At 50.6% G+C, this 13048-nt stretch overlaps 1 protein-coding gene across 1 annotated transcript in view; it reads right to left on the reverse strand.

The window, feature by feature from the left end:
* Window positions 1-13048, reverse strand: part of ITGB5 (integrin subunit beta 5) — a 114041-nt gene that overhangs the window by 39265 nt on the left and 61728 nt on the right. The window contains exons 8-9 of the mRNA XM_028504562.2: window positions 11678-11767; window positions 4163-4297 (exon numbers count right to left, since the gene is read on the reverse strand). Coding sequence (XP_028360363.1) covers window positions 4163-4297; window positions 11678-11767 — 225 coding nt within the window. The remainder of the gene's footprint in view (window positions 1-4162; window positions 4298-11677; window positions 11768-13048) is intronic.

The following is a 13048-nucleotide window of genomic DNA, read 5'->3' on the forward strand; positions in this document are numbered from 1 at the left end:
CCTCCTGCCCAGCGTGTTATTTAAACCTCATTGGGATGCTCCTGGCTCCCCAGCAGGGCTGCTGGTCTGACCACCCTTTCAAACAGGCCCCCCGGCCCCCACCCAAAACCCACCAAACCCAGGGCTGTGCAGACGCCAAGTCCACTAGGAGCACATTGAAACAAAGCCCCAGAGGAGGGGACAGGAACGGGACACCATGGGAAGCCCATGACAGGCTCACTGGGTCCTTTGTACTGGGCGTTAGCGCTCGCCGCACAGCCGGCCACTTGCATACTGATTTGTCAAAGCTGGTCCGTGAGAAAACCGACTCCCTGGGCCGGGCCAGTCAGTCAGTCCTGGTCGGTGTTGGGACGAGGGGAGGAAAATTAGGGAAACATCGGAAGTTACTGGAGAAGAGAACCCCTTTGGATTTGGGGTTCTCAAGGTTTTATTTCTGTAACATTTCTCTTTGAGGACATCCCTGTTCCTCGCCCCCGCCACCTCTCCTGCTCTTTCCTGGACCAGATCTCTTAGCCCAAAGAACAGAGTCACAAAACCACGACCTCTGGCTGGACGTGATCACAGACAGAGGCCTGCCCACCCCCAGCCCTGCGGGAAGCTTCTGTTATGAGGAGGTGAGGCCACCTAGCTGCCACTTGAACCCAGCTGTCCCATACATGTCTGCACGCCAGACCCTGAGGGACCAGATGACAGCTGTTCCCGTCTGCCTTCACTAGGCTCTTTTCCAGGTGAGCCCCAGGGCCCTTCCCCTTGCCATCCCGTGGCTTGTCCAAAGCCCTCCCAACCTGTGGCTCTAAAGAACGGAACCCGCCTACCAAATAACAGCCAGACACCTTAGCTCTGCCCGCGTGTCCTACGAGCACGGCCTGGGCCTGCCTCTGCAGCCCCGGCTCCAGCCACCCACCCCTTAGTCCTAGCCACGGCCCTCAGCAGCTTTGTAATTATAAAAAGACAATGTTCTTTCACACCTTTGAAGGCTCACCTGCGGCTCTGCACATGCTATGCCCACTCATGGGACCTGCCCACCTTCCCTGTCCGTGTCTGGAAAATTCCTTCTCATGCTCCGAGCCTCAGCTCCAGCAGTGCCCTCTGCAACTCGGGGCCCCTCATTCCTTGGGGCTCCCGGGGTAACTTGCCCAGCTTTTATCACCACGCCTGTCAGCCTCCACAGGGTTAACTCATCTGCACGTTTGTTTCCTCCACTGGATCTGTCTTTGGCACAAATATCAAGAGGGGAATGCCCACATCCTCGGTAGCAAGCCTGCTTGCCAAAGCGCCAAAGCCTAACTGAAACCTCTCTGGAGAAGGACAATTCAGCCTGTGAGAAGGAATAGAAAGTTGGACTTCCCGGCCCAGGGTTAGGAAAAGCAGGCTGGTCCCAGCTGGACCTGACCCTCTCCTTCAGCAAGAAGGGGGTGGGGGGAAGCCCCCCAAACCTCCCTCCCAGGCCGGGCCCTGGGGACATGTGCCTGTGCGGGGCGCCTGCAGATGGCCCTGGGCCTACTCTGATGCTCTGCTGTTGTCCTCCCGAGACTGTTAATCCCTGTTGAACAGGAACCCTGTATTTTCATTTTGCACTTGGCCCTACCCCCCACCGCCTCCAGGGCCCGCACAGAGCTCGCCTCCTGTGGCCCAGCCCTGCGAGCAGCATCCTGTCGGACTGTAACGGGCAAGTGGCCGCTGTCCTGTGCCAGCCGGTCTCCACCCACTGAAAACAAAACCCCACCACCCTTGCCCGGGCCCCCGGGGCCCTGAGCCCAGGCCCCTGGACAGCCAGCCAGCCCTGAAAGGTTGAGGAGACAAGGAGCCAGCACGGACGCCTGTTTTGGGCCACGGCTGCTTCAACAAAGCCACATCTCAAGGGAGGCTTGGGCTGTTGAGGGGCATCGGGGTGGGAGGAGCTATCTTCTTTCTCTACTTCTTCACGTGCTCTACAAATTACCCCAAAACAGCAGATCTTTTACTTTTGTGAAAAAATGCCACTTAAAATTGTTTTCTGCCTCTGGACAACATCTCCCTATCTTAAGGTGTCCCATCAAAAAACCAAAATCTGTGCCCTTGCGTGCCCAGGGACCACCGCGAGGCCTCACTCCCAAGGTGAGTGAGGAGGAAGGGAAGGACGCAGACTCGGGCGTCAGCCTCCCACATCTGTCTCCTGGGGCTTGGGTCTCGTCAGGTCAGCGGGGGGACTTCTGACGACCCCCCTCCCGGCCCCCCAGAGCCTGAGTCTCTGTCATGTAAAACATGTAACCACGTGTGTCTAACTTACGCGGCCACTGCAGGAAGCACAGGTCAGTGCAGCCCCTGCTGCAGTCTCGGGCGCATCGTAACCCCACGGATGGTGACGCATGTTATTCCCTCCACGATGAGGAGGCAGTGACCAGCGACGTGACCTCGGTGATCCTGGGCAGGTCCTCACGCCCCCACATCTTGGCAGCCGGCAGCAATGAGTACAGCACCCTGTTCCCCACCTGAGCCACGGGTGTGTGGAAAACACACAAAGGCACTGGATAACCTGCGTGGGTTCCCTGAGTGGGGGCCTAGGTCTCTGTCACCACCCGCTGCTCTGAGACAGCCCTTTGAAACAGGCATGACAGCAGGACCATGGGCACCAAGAGGCTGGGCAAAGGGTGCTGGTGCCAGAGCCAGAAAGCCCCAGCTTTGGACTTTCACTTTGCTGCTTACTGGCTGTGGAGCCTTGGCAATTAATTCAGTTCTCTGTGCCTCAGTGTTTCTCATCTGTCAACATGAATAACACTGTCTCCCTCACAGGGAACCAGATGGGGAATACAGAGCTAAGTCACTTCGAGTTTATGGTGCTTCTGAAAACAAACTGCATTTTCCCCTTGGGCCCATTAGGGACCCAACACTCTTATAACAATTTTTCCTTCTTCGCTTAAGGTGGCAGGAATGGGCTTCAGTTTCTCGCATCCAAAGGGAATTCTGATTTTATGCCATTATTATCCACAGACGCCCGTTCCTTTGACCTTCCTGGTTTCTAGACAATTCATCACGATCATTTACTCGTCACTGTCCTCTGGAAAACAGAACTGGATGTAGAACTCTGATGCAGGCTGACCCACACAGAGAAGAGTGGAACCGTTCTCTGGCGTTTCAAACTACTTCTGTTCACGCAGCTCTCATTGGCAGCACTTTTTCAAAAAGCAACACTTCTTTCACATTGAACCTTTGAGGATTAGAATTTGCCAGATCCTCTTCTTAAAAACAACTACCAAGTTCCCTCTATCCTACTAATATTATCAATGAAATACAAGACATTAATCCTGATGATTTCAACCCAGCTTAATTTTAAACAGTATTTTAAATCTTGGTTTCCTTACTTGTAAGATAATCTGTTTTCTCCAGCTCTGTGACATTCCCGTATTTGACAAGCGGGTCTCCGTGAGTTCACCTCGAGCCATTAGTAAACACAAACGAACAAGAGATGTGTGGGACCTCGGTCAAGGCTTTCTTCCAGTTGACATTATCAAAACTCTTAGAAAGAGTGTTCGCTCGGCTGCAAATCGGCCTGACTGTGCTGCTATCAACTCACGTGATTTGCCTCAGGCATAACATCAGAAATCCTTAGGAGCCTCTGAACCCAGGCGTGCTGTGTGTTCTCGGCATAAGCTCTTTCCTCCTCTGTTCCGCTGGGCCCAGTCCTCCAACTAAATGGGTCCTTGTCTGGGGATTCACACATCATTCTCCAGCTTTCCTGACACACTGACTAAACAATCTACCCAGAGATTTCTTCCTGTTTGACAGAAGGGAAGAGTGAGGGTCAGAGTGTCCAAGACACAGAGCAAGCTGCAGAAGACTAGGGATGAGGCCAGGTCTCTTAGACCCCTGCCCATATTCTGCCACCTAAGTCCATGCCTGTCCAGTGAAGACAATAATCGTGTGAACAGCCAGGCACAGTGTCAACCTCAGGAAGACTGAGGGGCAATGCACTGACGTCTGTCTGGGGCTTTCTGACAAGTCCATTTGGCACCTGGAAGGCACGACACAGAGCGGGCTTCGGAAAGTCCGCAGGGCTGCCAAGATGGAAGACAGAATAAGAACTACTAAAGGACTCTAATAAGTTACAAAAGTTTTCAGAAGCCAAAGAATGATGGCCAGTGCTGACATGTGACACATAAACGGAGACGGGGCAAGGACTTACCGTGTCCCCAATCTTCAGGCCCTCACACTTCCTCTGATTGGGGTAGGACACACCATCCTGGCAGGTGGCAGTGAAGAAGAGGTTAAGGTCTTCGGGCTGATCCCAGACTGACAGCTCCACCTTGGACCGAATGCTCTGAACAGAGAGAGATGAGACCCAAAAGATTAGTAAAGGCTGCAGCCAAGATGCCCTCCACAGCAGTTCTCTGATGCCCACATGGCTTCCTTTTGCACGGGCGCCTCAAGCCAAGGCAAGAGCCAGCCAGGGGGCTTGTTTCGGTGCCCCGTCCTCACCCCTTCCTTCTCTCCACATCTACACGCCCATCTTGCTAGTAACTGGCCTGAGGTGTCCCTCCAGGAGCTTGGAGATGTCGATAACGGTCCACCTGCCATGTGATGTTATTATCTGCCAGTCACCTCACATCCCACCCTCAGGTTCAGACATGCAGCTCCTCAAATGTTGCCCTGTGCTGTCCAGACCTTGGTCCTTTACACATGGAAAAGTGTCCCTTCGCTTGATGGCTCTTCTCTCCTCTCTTCCCTGGCCAGCTCCTTATCATCTTGCAAAAGATCAGTCCAGCAGGCACTTTCTCCAGGAGTACACCCTATTGTTCTTCACACCCACACCCACCCCCATCAGAGGAGATCCACTTGGGTGAGGCTGAACTGCATTAACAGAGAATAACAACTTTTGAGTGGATTATGTTCTCAAGACAGTGAATGAAATGAAAATCAAACCAAAAATTCCCAGAAGAACAGAAAAAAAATAAAAGACTGAAAACATCAGTGTCAGAAAGGACGTGGAGCAACTGAGGTCCTCATACTCTGCTGGTGGAACTGCACCAGGTACAACCCTCGAGAAAACCATTCGGCAGTATCTGCTAAAGCTTCGGCCAACCTCAGGCCCGTCGGTCTACCCAAGGACCATGTGCAATGGAGACGTGTACTAGCCAGAAGACATGTACGAGAATGCCTATAGCAACACTGTCTTGAGCTACCCAAATGCCTGTCAATAGAACAGGGTTTATTTTTAAACTGTGGTATGTTCACAAAATACCACACAGTAATGAGAATGAATGAAACATGACATGTCACAATATAGATGAATCTCATAAACATAGCAATGCCCGAAAGAAGCCAGATACAAAAGGCATATGTACTGTATGATTCTATTTATGTGAAATTCGAAACAGGCAAAAATAATGGACACCCTTAGGGACAGTAATGGAGGAGGATGTGATAAGGACTAGTAGATGCAACTAATATTACCTAGGCACTGGATGCTCAGGTGTATTCCATTTGTGAAAAGTCTGAACAATTTTCTTTGTCAGTTTAAAAAATTGCTATTGAAAATCCTTAAGGAGGATACACTTTGGAGGCTAAATGCAAATAAAGTAATTGGCTTATATTTAGGGGGCATATCTTACCCCCCAGAATTTTTTTGTACACTTAGTACACTCAGCATGGCAGGGCATATGCACTCAAAGGGACCTGTGGACACACGGAACCCCAGACCGACCAAGGAGCCGTCCGACCTCCCAGGTGCGCTCCGGGGAACATGGCACTGAGCAGAACAGCAGGCGGAATGGCCTCTTGCTCTCCTGTGGTTTCTTTCTTTTTTCTTTTTTTGCTGAGCGTGTAGTATTAAACTTGTATAAGTTAAATACGTAGTTTTCCTAACAAGTTAACAGCTGGTAAAAGTATTCCTACAAAAAAGTCTCTCCCTTTGTAACAAATCGTGGAAGTGCTTCTACAACTCTAAAAATACTCTCTCTCTTAAACCCACTTCCTCTCGTCAGTGCCAGCCTCAGCAGGCAAAGGGCTGCCAGCACGCCACTCCGCACCCAGAGCACGCGCCTGCTGGACTCGCCGGGCTATTTACAAGTCTGTTTTCCCCACTGAGCTGTGAATTCCAAGGGCTACATTAAATTCCTCTCTAGGACTGAGCACAAGCTGCTGTTAAATGAAAGGATGGAGAATTTAACAGCAGCTACACAAAGGAGCTCCGGACCGGTAGAAGAAACTTAAATGAAGTTATTTTTGAAACAGCAAATAATTTTTTAAAATCTATAGTCATGAGTAAATAGAAGGATGAGGCAAAACTGCATGTCATTAAAAGGCTAAGTGGATTGGAGTGATGTAAAAAGTTAGTAGAGAAGAGTCACATGAAATATGGGCCTTGTGGTCCACAAACAGGATCACGAAGCTCCTGAAGTTCGTGAACCTGGGTGAGCTAATGGAGAACTTGGTGGAGGGAGGGGGAGGGCACTGGGCACTGGGACTCCCATTCTATGAATCAGCAACCATAGTGGATGGAAACCGAATTCTATGTTCTACTCTGACCATCGGCCCCCAAAGCCTTTTGTTTTGATCCGAAATTTGTATTATTCCTGCTCCCTACACACTCTCTAAAATCAGAAACCCTCAAGACGTTAGAGGCACAGGAATGATGGAGATTATTTAGTTCAAACCTCTCATGTTATGGAGCCGGAAAGCCAAAGAAAAGGCCTCCTCCAAAGTCATCATCAGCTGAAGCCAAAAAAAAGAACTCATCCAGGGTCATCCAGCTGCCAGAGGCAGGCAGGCAGGCAGGCAGGCGGGCAGGCGGGCTGGCCCAGGCCTTCTGATCCCCGCCCCCGCCCCCCCCTCACAGCGCTCTCTGCAATCACTACACCCAGTGCTCCTTTCTTTGAAAACTGGCTCCGACTTGGAAGAGTGTGGACGGGCAGGCTGTATTCTGCTTGTGAGGGCAGGACTGTGTGCTGTTCACTGTTTTATTCCCAAGGTCTAGCACGATGCCTGCCACAGCCATTAGTATACATTTGCTGAGTGAATGAGTAAATGAATGAGTGAACGAATGAACGAACAGAAAACAAGACACAGTAGAGGATCAAAGCCACGGACCATGCAGTTCTTTCGCATGAAGAGTCATGTGTGACTCCTGAAAGTCAACAAACTCCTACAGCTTTGCCTCTGAAGGATTCCTTACTCCTCATCCTAGGACACGAAGGCAATGTCAAGAATGTCAGAAGTTTGGAGGCTATTAAATACTCAGTCAGGCTAGGTCACATCTGCAATTGCTTTAAGTCAGGCAGCTGTGATGTGGGTGGGAGCAGACTTTATGGCAACAGCAAAAAGAGAAACATGTGCTCAGTGAGGAGAAACATATACCACGGCCTCTGATGTCACTGTCCACATGCAATTCTAGTGGTTCCCAGCTCACTCTGCTCTTCCCCACTCTGAAAAGAGGCCACCGTGATTGCTCCCGAGTCCCACTCCCCTTTCACAGTGAGACATAGTGCTGGTGCTGTGTGCACGCAGCCGGCCCTCCCTTCACTCCCCAGTGCTGGAAGAGACCCTACCGCCAACACCAAGCCTACAGCTAGGCTCCACATGGCTCAACACCCTCGGGAGGATTTGGTGATCTCCCACAGTGAAGAAATTTGGCACTACAAGAATACATTTATAAATCAAAGCCCAGGGCTGAAGATTTCTCACTGTGAAAGTTGCATATATGACAGCCTCAATTCTGCAAGATATTAAATCAAGCATACCCTTTCCATTTTACTCCATCTTCAGCGGAGCTAAATACCACAGCTATTTCATCTGTTACAGATGTTCCAACCAAAATCTTTCCATAAGGTCCCCACAGATGGTTTGTCGGCAACTCTCAGAGGAAGGTAAAAGTCAACACCCACACTTAGTCACGTGTTGCTTGCCTCATCTGAAACCCACCGCAAACCGCTGAGATGGTAAGGTGACACAGAGAAATGCAAACAGTCCGGTTAGAGCTGTGCTCGTACCCTGGCAGGGGAGAGGAGCAGGAGGAAGGGCAATCGGAGGCAACTGGAGCCTCCAGTGCAGGCAAAGCTCACACCACACACACAGCCCCACAACATACCCCTGCCACACACACCACACACCAAGACACCCCTACCATGCACACCACACACACCATATCCACTACACACACCACACCAGAGGGCAGTGCGAGGCTCAAATCCAGGAGAAGTGCTAAGGGCTGAAGTCCAGCCTGGGCCTTGCCATTTGCCAGAAGTGCCGGCGACCAGTGAAACAGGTACTACTCAATGCCAAGCACCAACTTGCCCCCAACACAGCTCCCACCAATTAGGCTTTGCTCCAAATATCCTGCCATTTCATGTTTCTTTATTTAATATATCACTTTAAATTTCCACTGAAGAGGGGGCAAAAGTAGGCAAACACAGAGATCCCACCTTTTTGGAGTGATGGATATGTTCAATACCTTGATGGTGGTGATAGTTTTGCAGGCATGTACATGAGTCGGAACTTAAATTGTACATTTTATAATTGTACAGTTTATTACATGTTAATTACCTCCCAATAAAGCTATTTTAAATTTTTCCAATGCATTTAAACAGTCATTGTTGATAGTATTCCAGAATTGCCCATTTTTTAAAAGTTGGGTTTCATGTGTTCATAAGTTACATGTCCCATTTCCTATCGTGTTCTCTTATCGGAGCCAGTTTGACTCGAGTCAAGTTACAGTGCTAGGTTCCCACAAGTCCTCAGGGGACTCGTCCCAGGCTGCAGGCGCAGCTCGCCCTGCCCGACTCCTCAGCAGCAAGAGGGCTCCCCACTCCTCTCCTGTCCTCCACCAGACAGAGCGTGTTGCCTTCAAGAAAGCAAATCTATTTACCATGAATCCTGCCAGAGTCAATGCAATGTACTTCAGAGCAAGAACGCCACTGAGCATTTGACAGTCCCACCCCGGGAACCACCACCACCTCATGCTCTGCAGATTTTAGCAGCCACACACACAAGTGTGGGCATGCAGAGCCACGCAGCCCTACAATGCTACCTGAGCAGAATGCTTTTTCATTTCTGGCGAACACGACCCAGCCAGCTTTGTGGAACCGAGTGACATTGTGCCCTACTTCACTGAAGCCGCAAGGAGCAGAGAGCCTGTGCCTTCAACAGGAAATGCTCTTGGGAAGGGCCTAGGTCTGTCATCCACCCACAGGGGTCTGGACTCAGGAACTGAAGGTGGAAATGCTGGAAGGTGGCTCCTCCCCAGACACTCAGGAGAATATCCTCACTCCACCCAGAGCTTGAGATGTGGCTGCTTTTCAGCCATTGCTCCCTCCTGGGCCCTGGCTCAGCAGAATCACCCTGCCACCGAGAGCAGGTCCGGCAGCAGCCCACCTCCTAATCTGGACTCGCGGGCTCCCAGGGGATGGGGAGAACCACCCAGGCTGGGGGTCTGGCTTTCGCTTTGACTTCAGTTCAGTGTCCAGAGCTTGCGTCCAAAGGTTCACGGTGATGCATGGCCCTCAGAAAGAGGGCTGCACTCGGCAGGCTGGGCACCCCCCTCGCACACACACTCTCTTTGCAAACACTTCTCGGTATGTTATGCTTCCGCCATTGTGGAAATCTCAAAATCACTAAGTATAAAGCTAACTGGGAACTCTATCTTCCTGGTTCTGGGTTCTGGGTAGCCAATGGATCTGACAAAGATTCAGAGGTCAGAGATCAGAAAAGAGGATGTTAGTGAGTGGGGAGTGGGGTAGGAGAGGAGGAGGAAGTTGGTGGTTTCTCTCAGTAGGGAGTTCGGGAGCCAGGAGGAATCGAAGAATTTGTGAAGAGGACCCTTAACTGTGACAGAAGGTGGGGGAGGGAGGAAAACCCAGCCACAAATCCTCACCACTCCCTGACTCTCACCAAAGCTCCAGGAGACCAGGAGAGGGCTGGCCACCCCCACGTTCCAGCACTCCTCCAGGGGCCCAAGGGCACCACAATAGCTCCTGCTCTAGCTGAGCAATCTTGTCACTCAGAAAGGGCCCCATCAGTAGGTGGAAAAAGTCAACCTGGAAAAGGCTGAGTTCCAAACACTCATTTGTAAATCTGTCATGGCTGGGAAAGGTGGTTCCTCCCACACACATGTGATGCCACAGTGGTTAACTGGATTGCCAGGTTAGCCCACAAAGTCTGCTTTGCACAAGTTTAGGACAAATACTTCTACTTGAACTATAGTTGCTCTACATATAACTTTGTTTTAACAGAAAGATACACTCTGAATTCTATCTGAGAGCGACCTGGCCCTATGAAGGGCAAGGTGGGCACTGGAGGCTACAACCATCCTAGGGTTAGGCAGGGAGAGGGCAGCTGAGAGACCGTTCATACCTCCCAGCACAAGCACAATGTGCCTGCCATTCCCCTGGAAAAAAAAAAAAGCTAGGTCTGAGTCCAGTACTTCTAGGGTATTGAGAACTGGGGTAGCCGTCAGAGAAATGAGTGCCATGTGATTTCACTCATAAGTGGGATGAACTACCAAGCAAACTGGAGAGTCTGACAAGACGGAGAGTAGGAGGACAGCTGTTGGGAGTGGGGGGCCGAGGAGGCGAGTGGAGGGATTGAGCAAAAAAGAGAAAGGAAGAGAAAAACTCATAGACTGGTGGGGGGAGGTAGAAGAGGGTATAGGGGGATATGGTGAAGGAAGGAGACTTGACTCGGGGTGGCAAACACACAATACAGTGTACAAATGATGTGTTGTAGCATTGTGCAGCTGAAACCTATATAATTTTGTTAACTAGTGTCACCCCAATAAATTCAATAAAAAGACAAAATTAAAATTAAAAAAGCCCTACAAATATTATGGTGACATGTGCAGGTCAGTTACATGACTTTCTTATTTCAGACTGATAATATTTAGTTATTTCAGTAATTAAATTAAACCATTCAGTCTAAAATCCCCCTAAAGAATAATGACTTCAAATCACATGGTCTCCCATAAAAATAATAAAAAATACAAGAATTGAGGTAAAAGAGTGAACAGGAAAGAGGCTTGGGCATCGCAGACATCAGCCTGGGGTGTGGAAGCGACTCCCAAACCGTGTCTGCGAACGCTGCACTTACTACAGAGTAGAGCCAAGGTCACGTGGTGACCTGTAACAGCACAGAATTTCACAGGCCCACTCAGGCTCCCTCTGACTGCAATCCCACCCTAAGTGTGCAGGCAAAAGACCTATTGCTGATTCTTAGTTTTTCTACCGCATTTCAGTCTGCAGCTCTATGCGAAGCTCCATGAGCCTGGGGAATTCCAACCATCCCACCCATGGTGAGGTGACATCAGCGTGCATGCTTCTCGCATCCTCCTGCAGGGGGCACAGCGGCAGGATCGCCTAGACAACAGGGTGAGTGGACGGCATCTGTACCCACTCAAGCGAGGTGCTCCGTTGGGACCTGGGTCTCACGCAGTCAGAACTCAAGCACGGTCAGAGGCCACAGGCCTGAGTCTGACTGAGCAGTCACAGCTCACGGGGGTCAGCTTATAAAGAGAGGCAAGTTGGCAGCGTGAGGGGAGAGGGATGTGTCAAGCAGGACAGCCTTCTCCATCCTGAACCTGAGCAAAGGAGAAAGGCACCAAACTCAAGAGGCAACAGTCACAAGTAGAGCCAAGCACGCCAGCACGGTGTGCTGCCCCCCTGAGTCCGGGCCAGCTCCCAGAGCCTCAGTGGGGAAGAAGCTGATGACTTACGTTGTATGCGTTGATGATCAGTTGAATAATATTTTTGGAGTCTCCGTGTAAAATCTCCACCGTTGTTCCAGGTATCAGGGCTGTAAAATTCTTCGGGGAAGAAAAAGAAGTAAGAAATAAGCCCATCTGCCCTTTCATCCCACCAAAGTGAACCTGCTCTCTGAACAGAAAAGGCCCCCGCGTCCCCACACTAGACTGTTGCTCTCTCACACCGTGAATCGGACAGGGTGCCACGAGGCACAGCAAAAAGAACTGGCACAGGTGGCAGCTGCTGCAGTAACTGTGCAATGTCTGTCCTTGAGGCTCTAGATCTCTTCCCCAAGGATAATCCGTGCTCCTTCTTGGAGCCCCCGCCCCTCCCGCATGTACTGGACAGCTCTCTGAATGTCCACCCTCCAAGGTCAACGTGTTCTGCCACATTTCCTGCCATGTCTCCCCTCATCCACATAGGTATTCCCAAGGTCATGTCAAGGATGCCCTCCATCTGCTCAGCGGAGGGGAAAGGGGAGACTCTCCAAGGGGCTCCCACGCAGCCTCTTTTCCTAATGGGGAAGGGAGATGGGGAGATGGGTGAAGTCCTGCAACCAGGCAGGCAGCCTTGGAGTACTTGCACTCCCCTTTCAGTTGTATTAACGCCTGAGTATGTCACTTATCGAAGTGAAAGAAACATCCGGAAGCACCCACCAGCGTCAGCCTGCCTTGGACTCCTCCCTGAGCAAAGTGTCCCCATCTCATTAAGGCTGGCTTCAGCCAAGGGGTCTCCTCCGCCCTGTGCATCTGGAAGCATGCTCAGCACAGTCCACACAACTGACCCCTCTAAAAATGTTATTTGCAAATGGATATGTTTTATCCTGTCATATTCCACAAAACAGAAAAAAACAATCCTCTTCCCTCATTTTCATCTTCTCAAATGGACTCAGACTGAAAGAAGATCAAGAGCTCAAGAACACATCAGTGGCATTTTATCAGTAGTAATCTCCGGCAGGAACAGGAGAAAAACATAATTAGATGAAGGCTCTTTGTGGGCATTTAGAGCAGAAAGGAGAAGGGACCAGGGCTGGCTGTCTGGAGGTGGGGGTGGAGCTCCCGTAGCCGCTCATCCCAGGGATGTCAGAGGCGAGCTGGGCTTTACGCTTAGCTTACACGAGCTCTCCTGGACCAATGCAGCTTGCCTGTGATCGTGGGAAAGAGCATGTTTGCAAGGGAGTTTATGGCAATGGCCCACGGGATGACCCAGAAATAGACTCTTACACAGAACAGATTCATACGGACTTCTCTGTGCACTTGAGACATTTATTGTTTTCTCTGGGAATTCCCGTCCCAGGCTAGCTCCCTGGTCTCCTGCACTCTGTGGGCAAGGCAGGAAAACTC

The sequence above is a fragment of the Phyllostomus discolor genome, chromosome 2 (assembly GCF_004126475.2).
Source record: "Phyllostomus discolor isolate MPI-MPIP mPhyDis1 chromosome 2, mPhyDis1.pri.v3, whole genome shotgun sequence".
In the NCBI taxonomy this organism is placed as follows: domain Eukaryota; kingdom Metazoa; phylum Chordata; class Mammalia; order Chiroptera; family Phyllostomidae; genus Phyllostomus; species Phyllostomus discolor.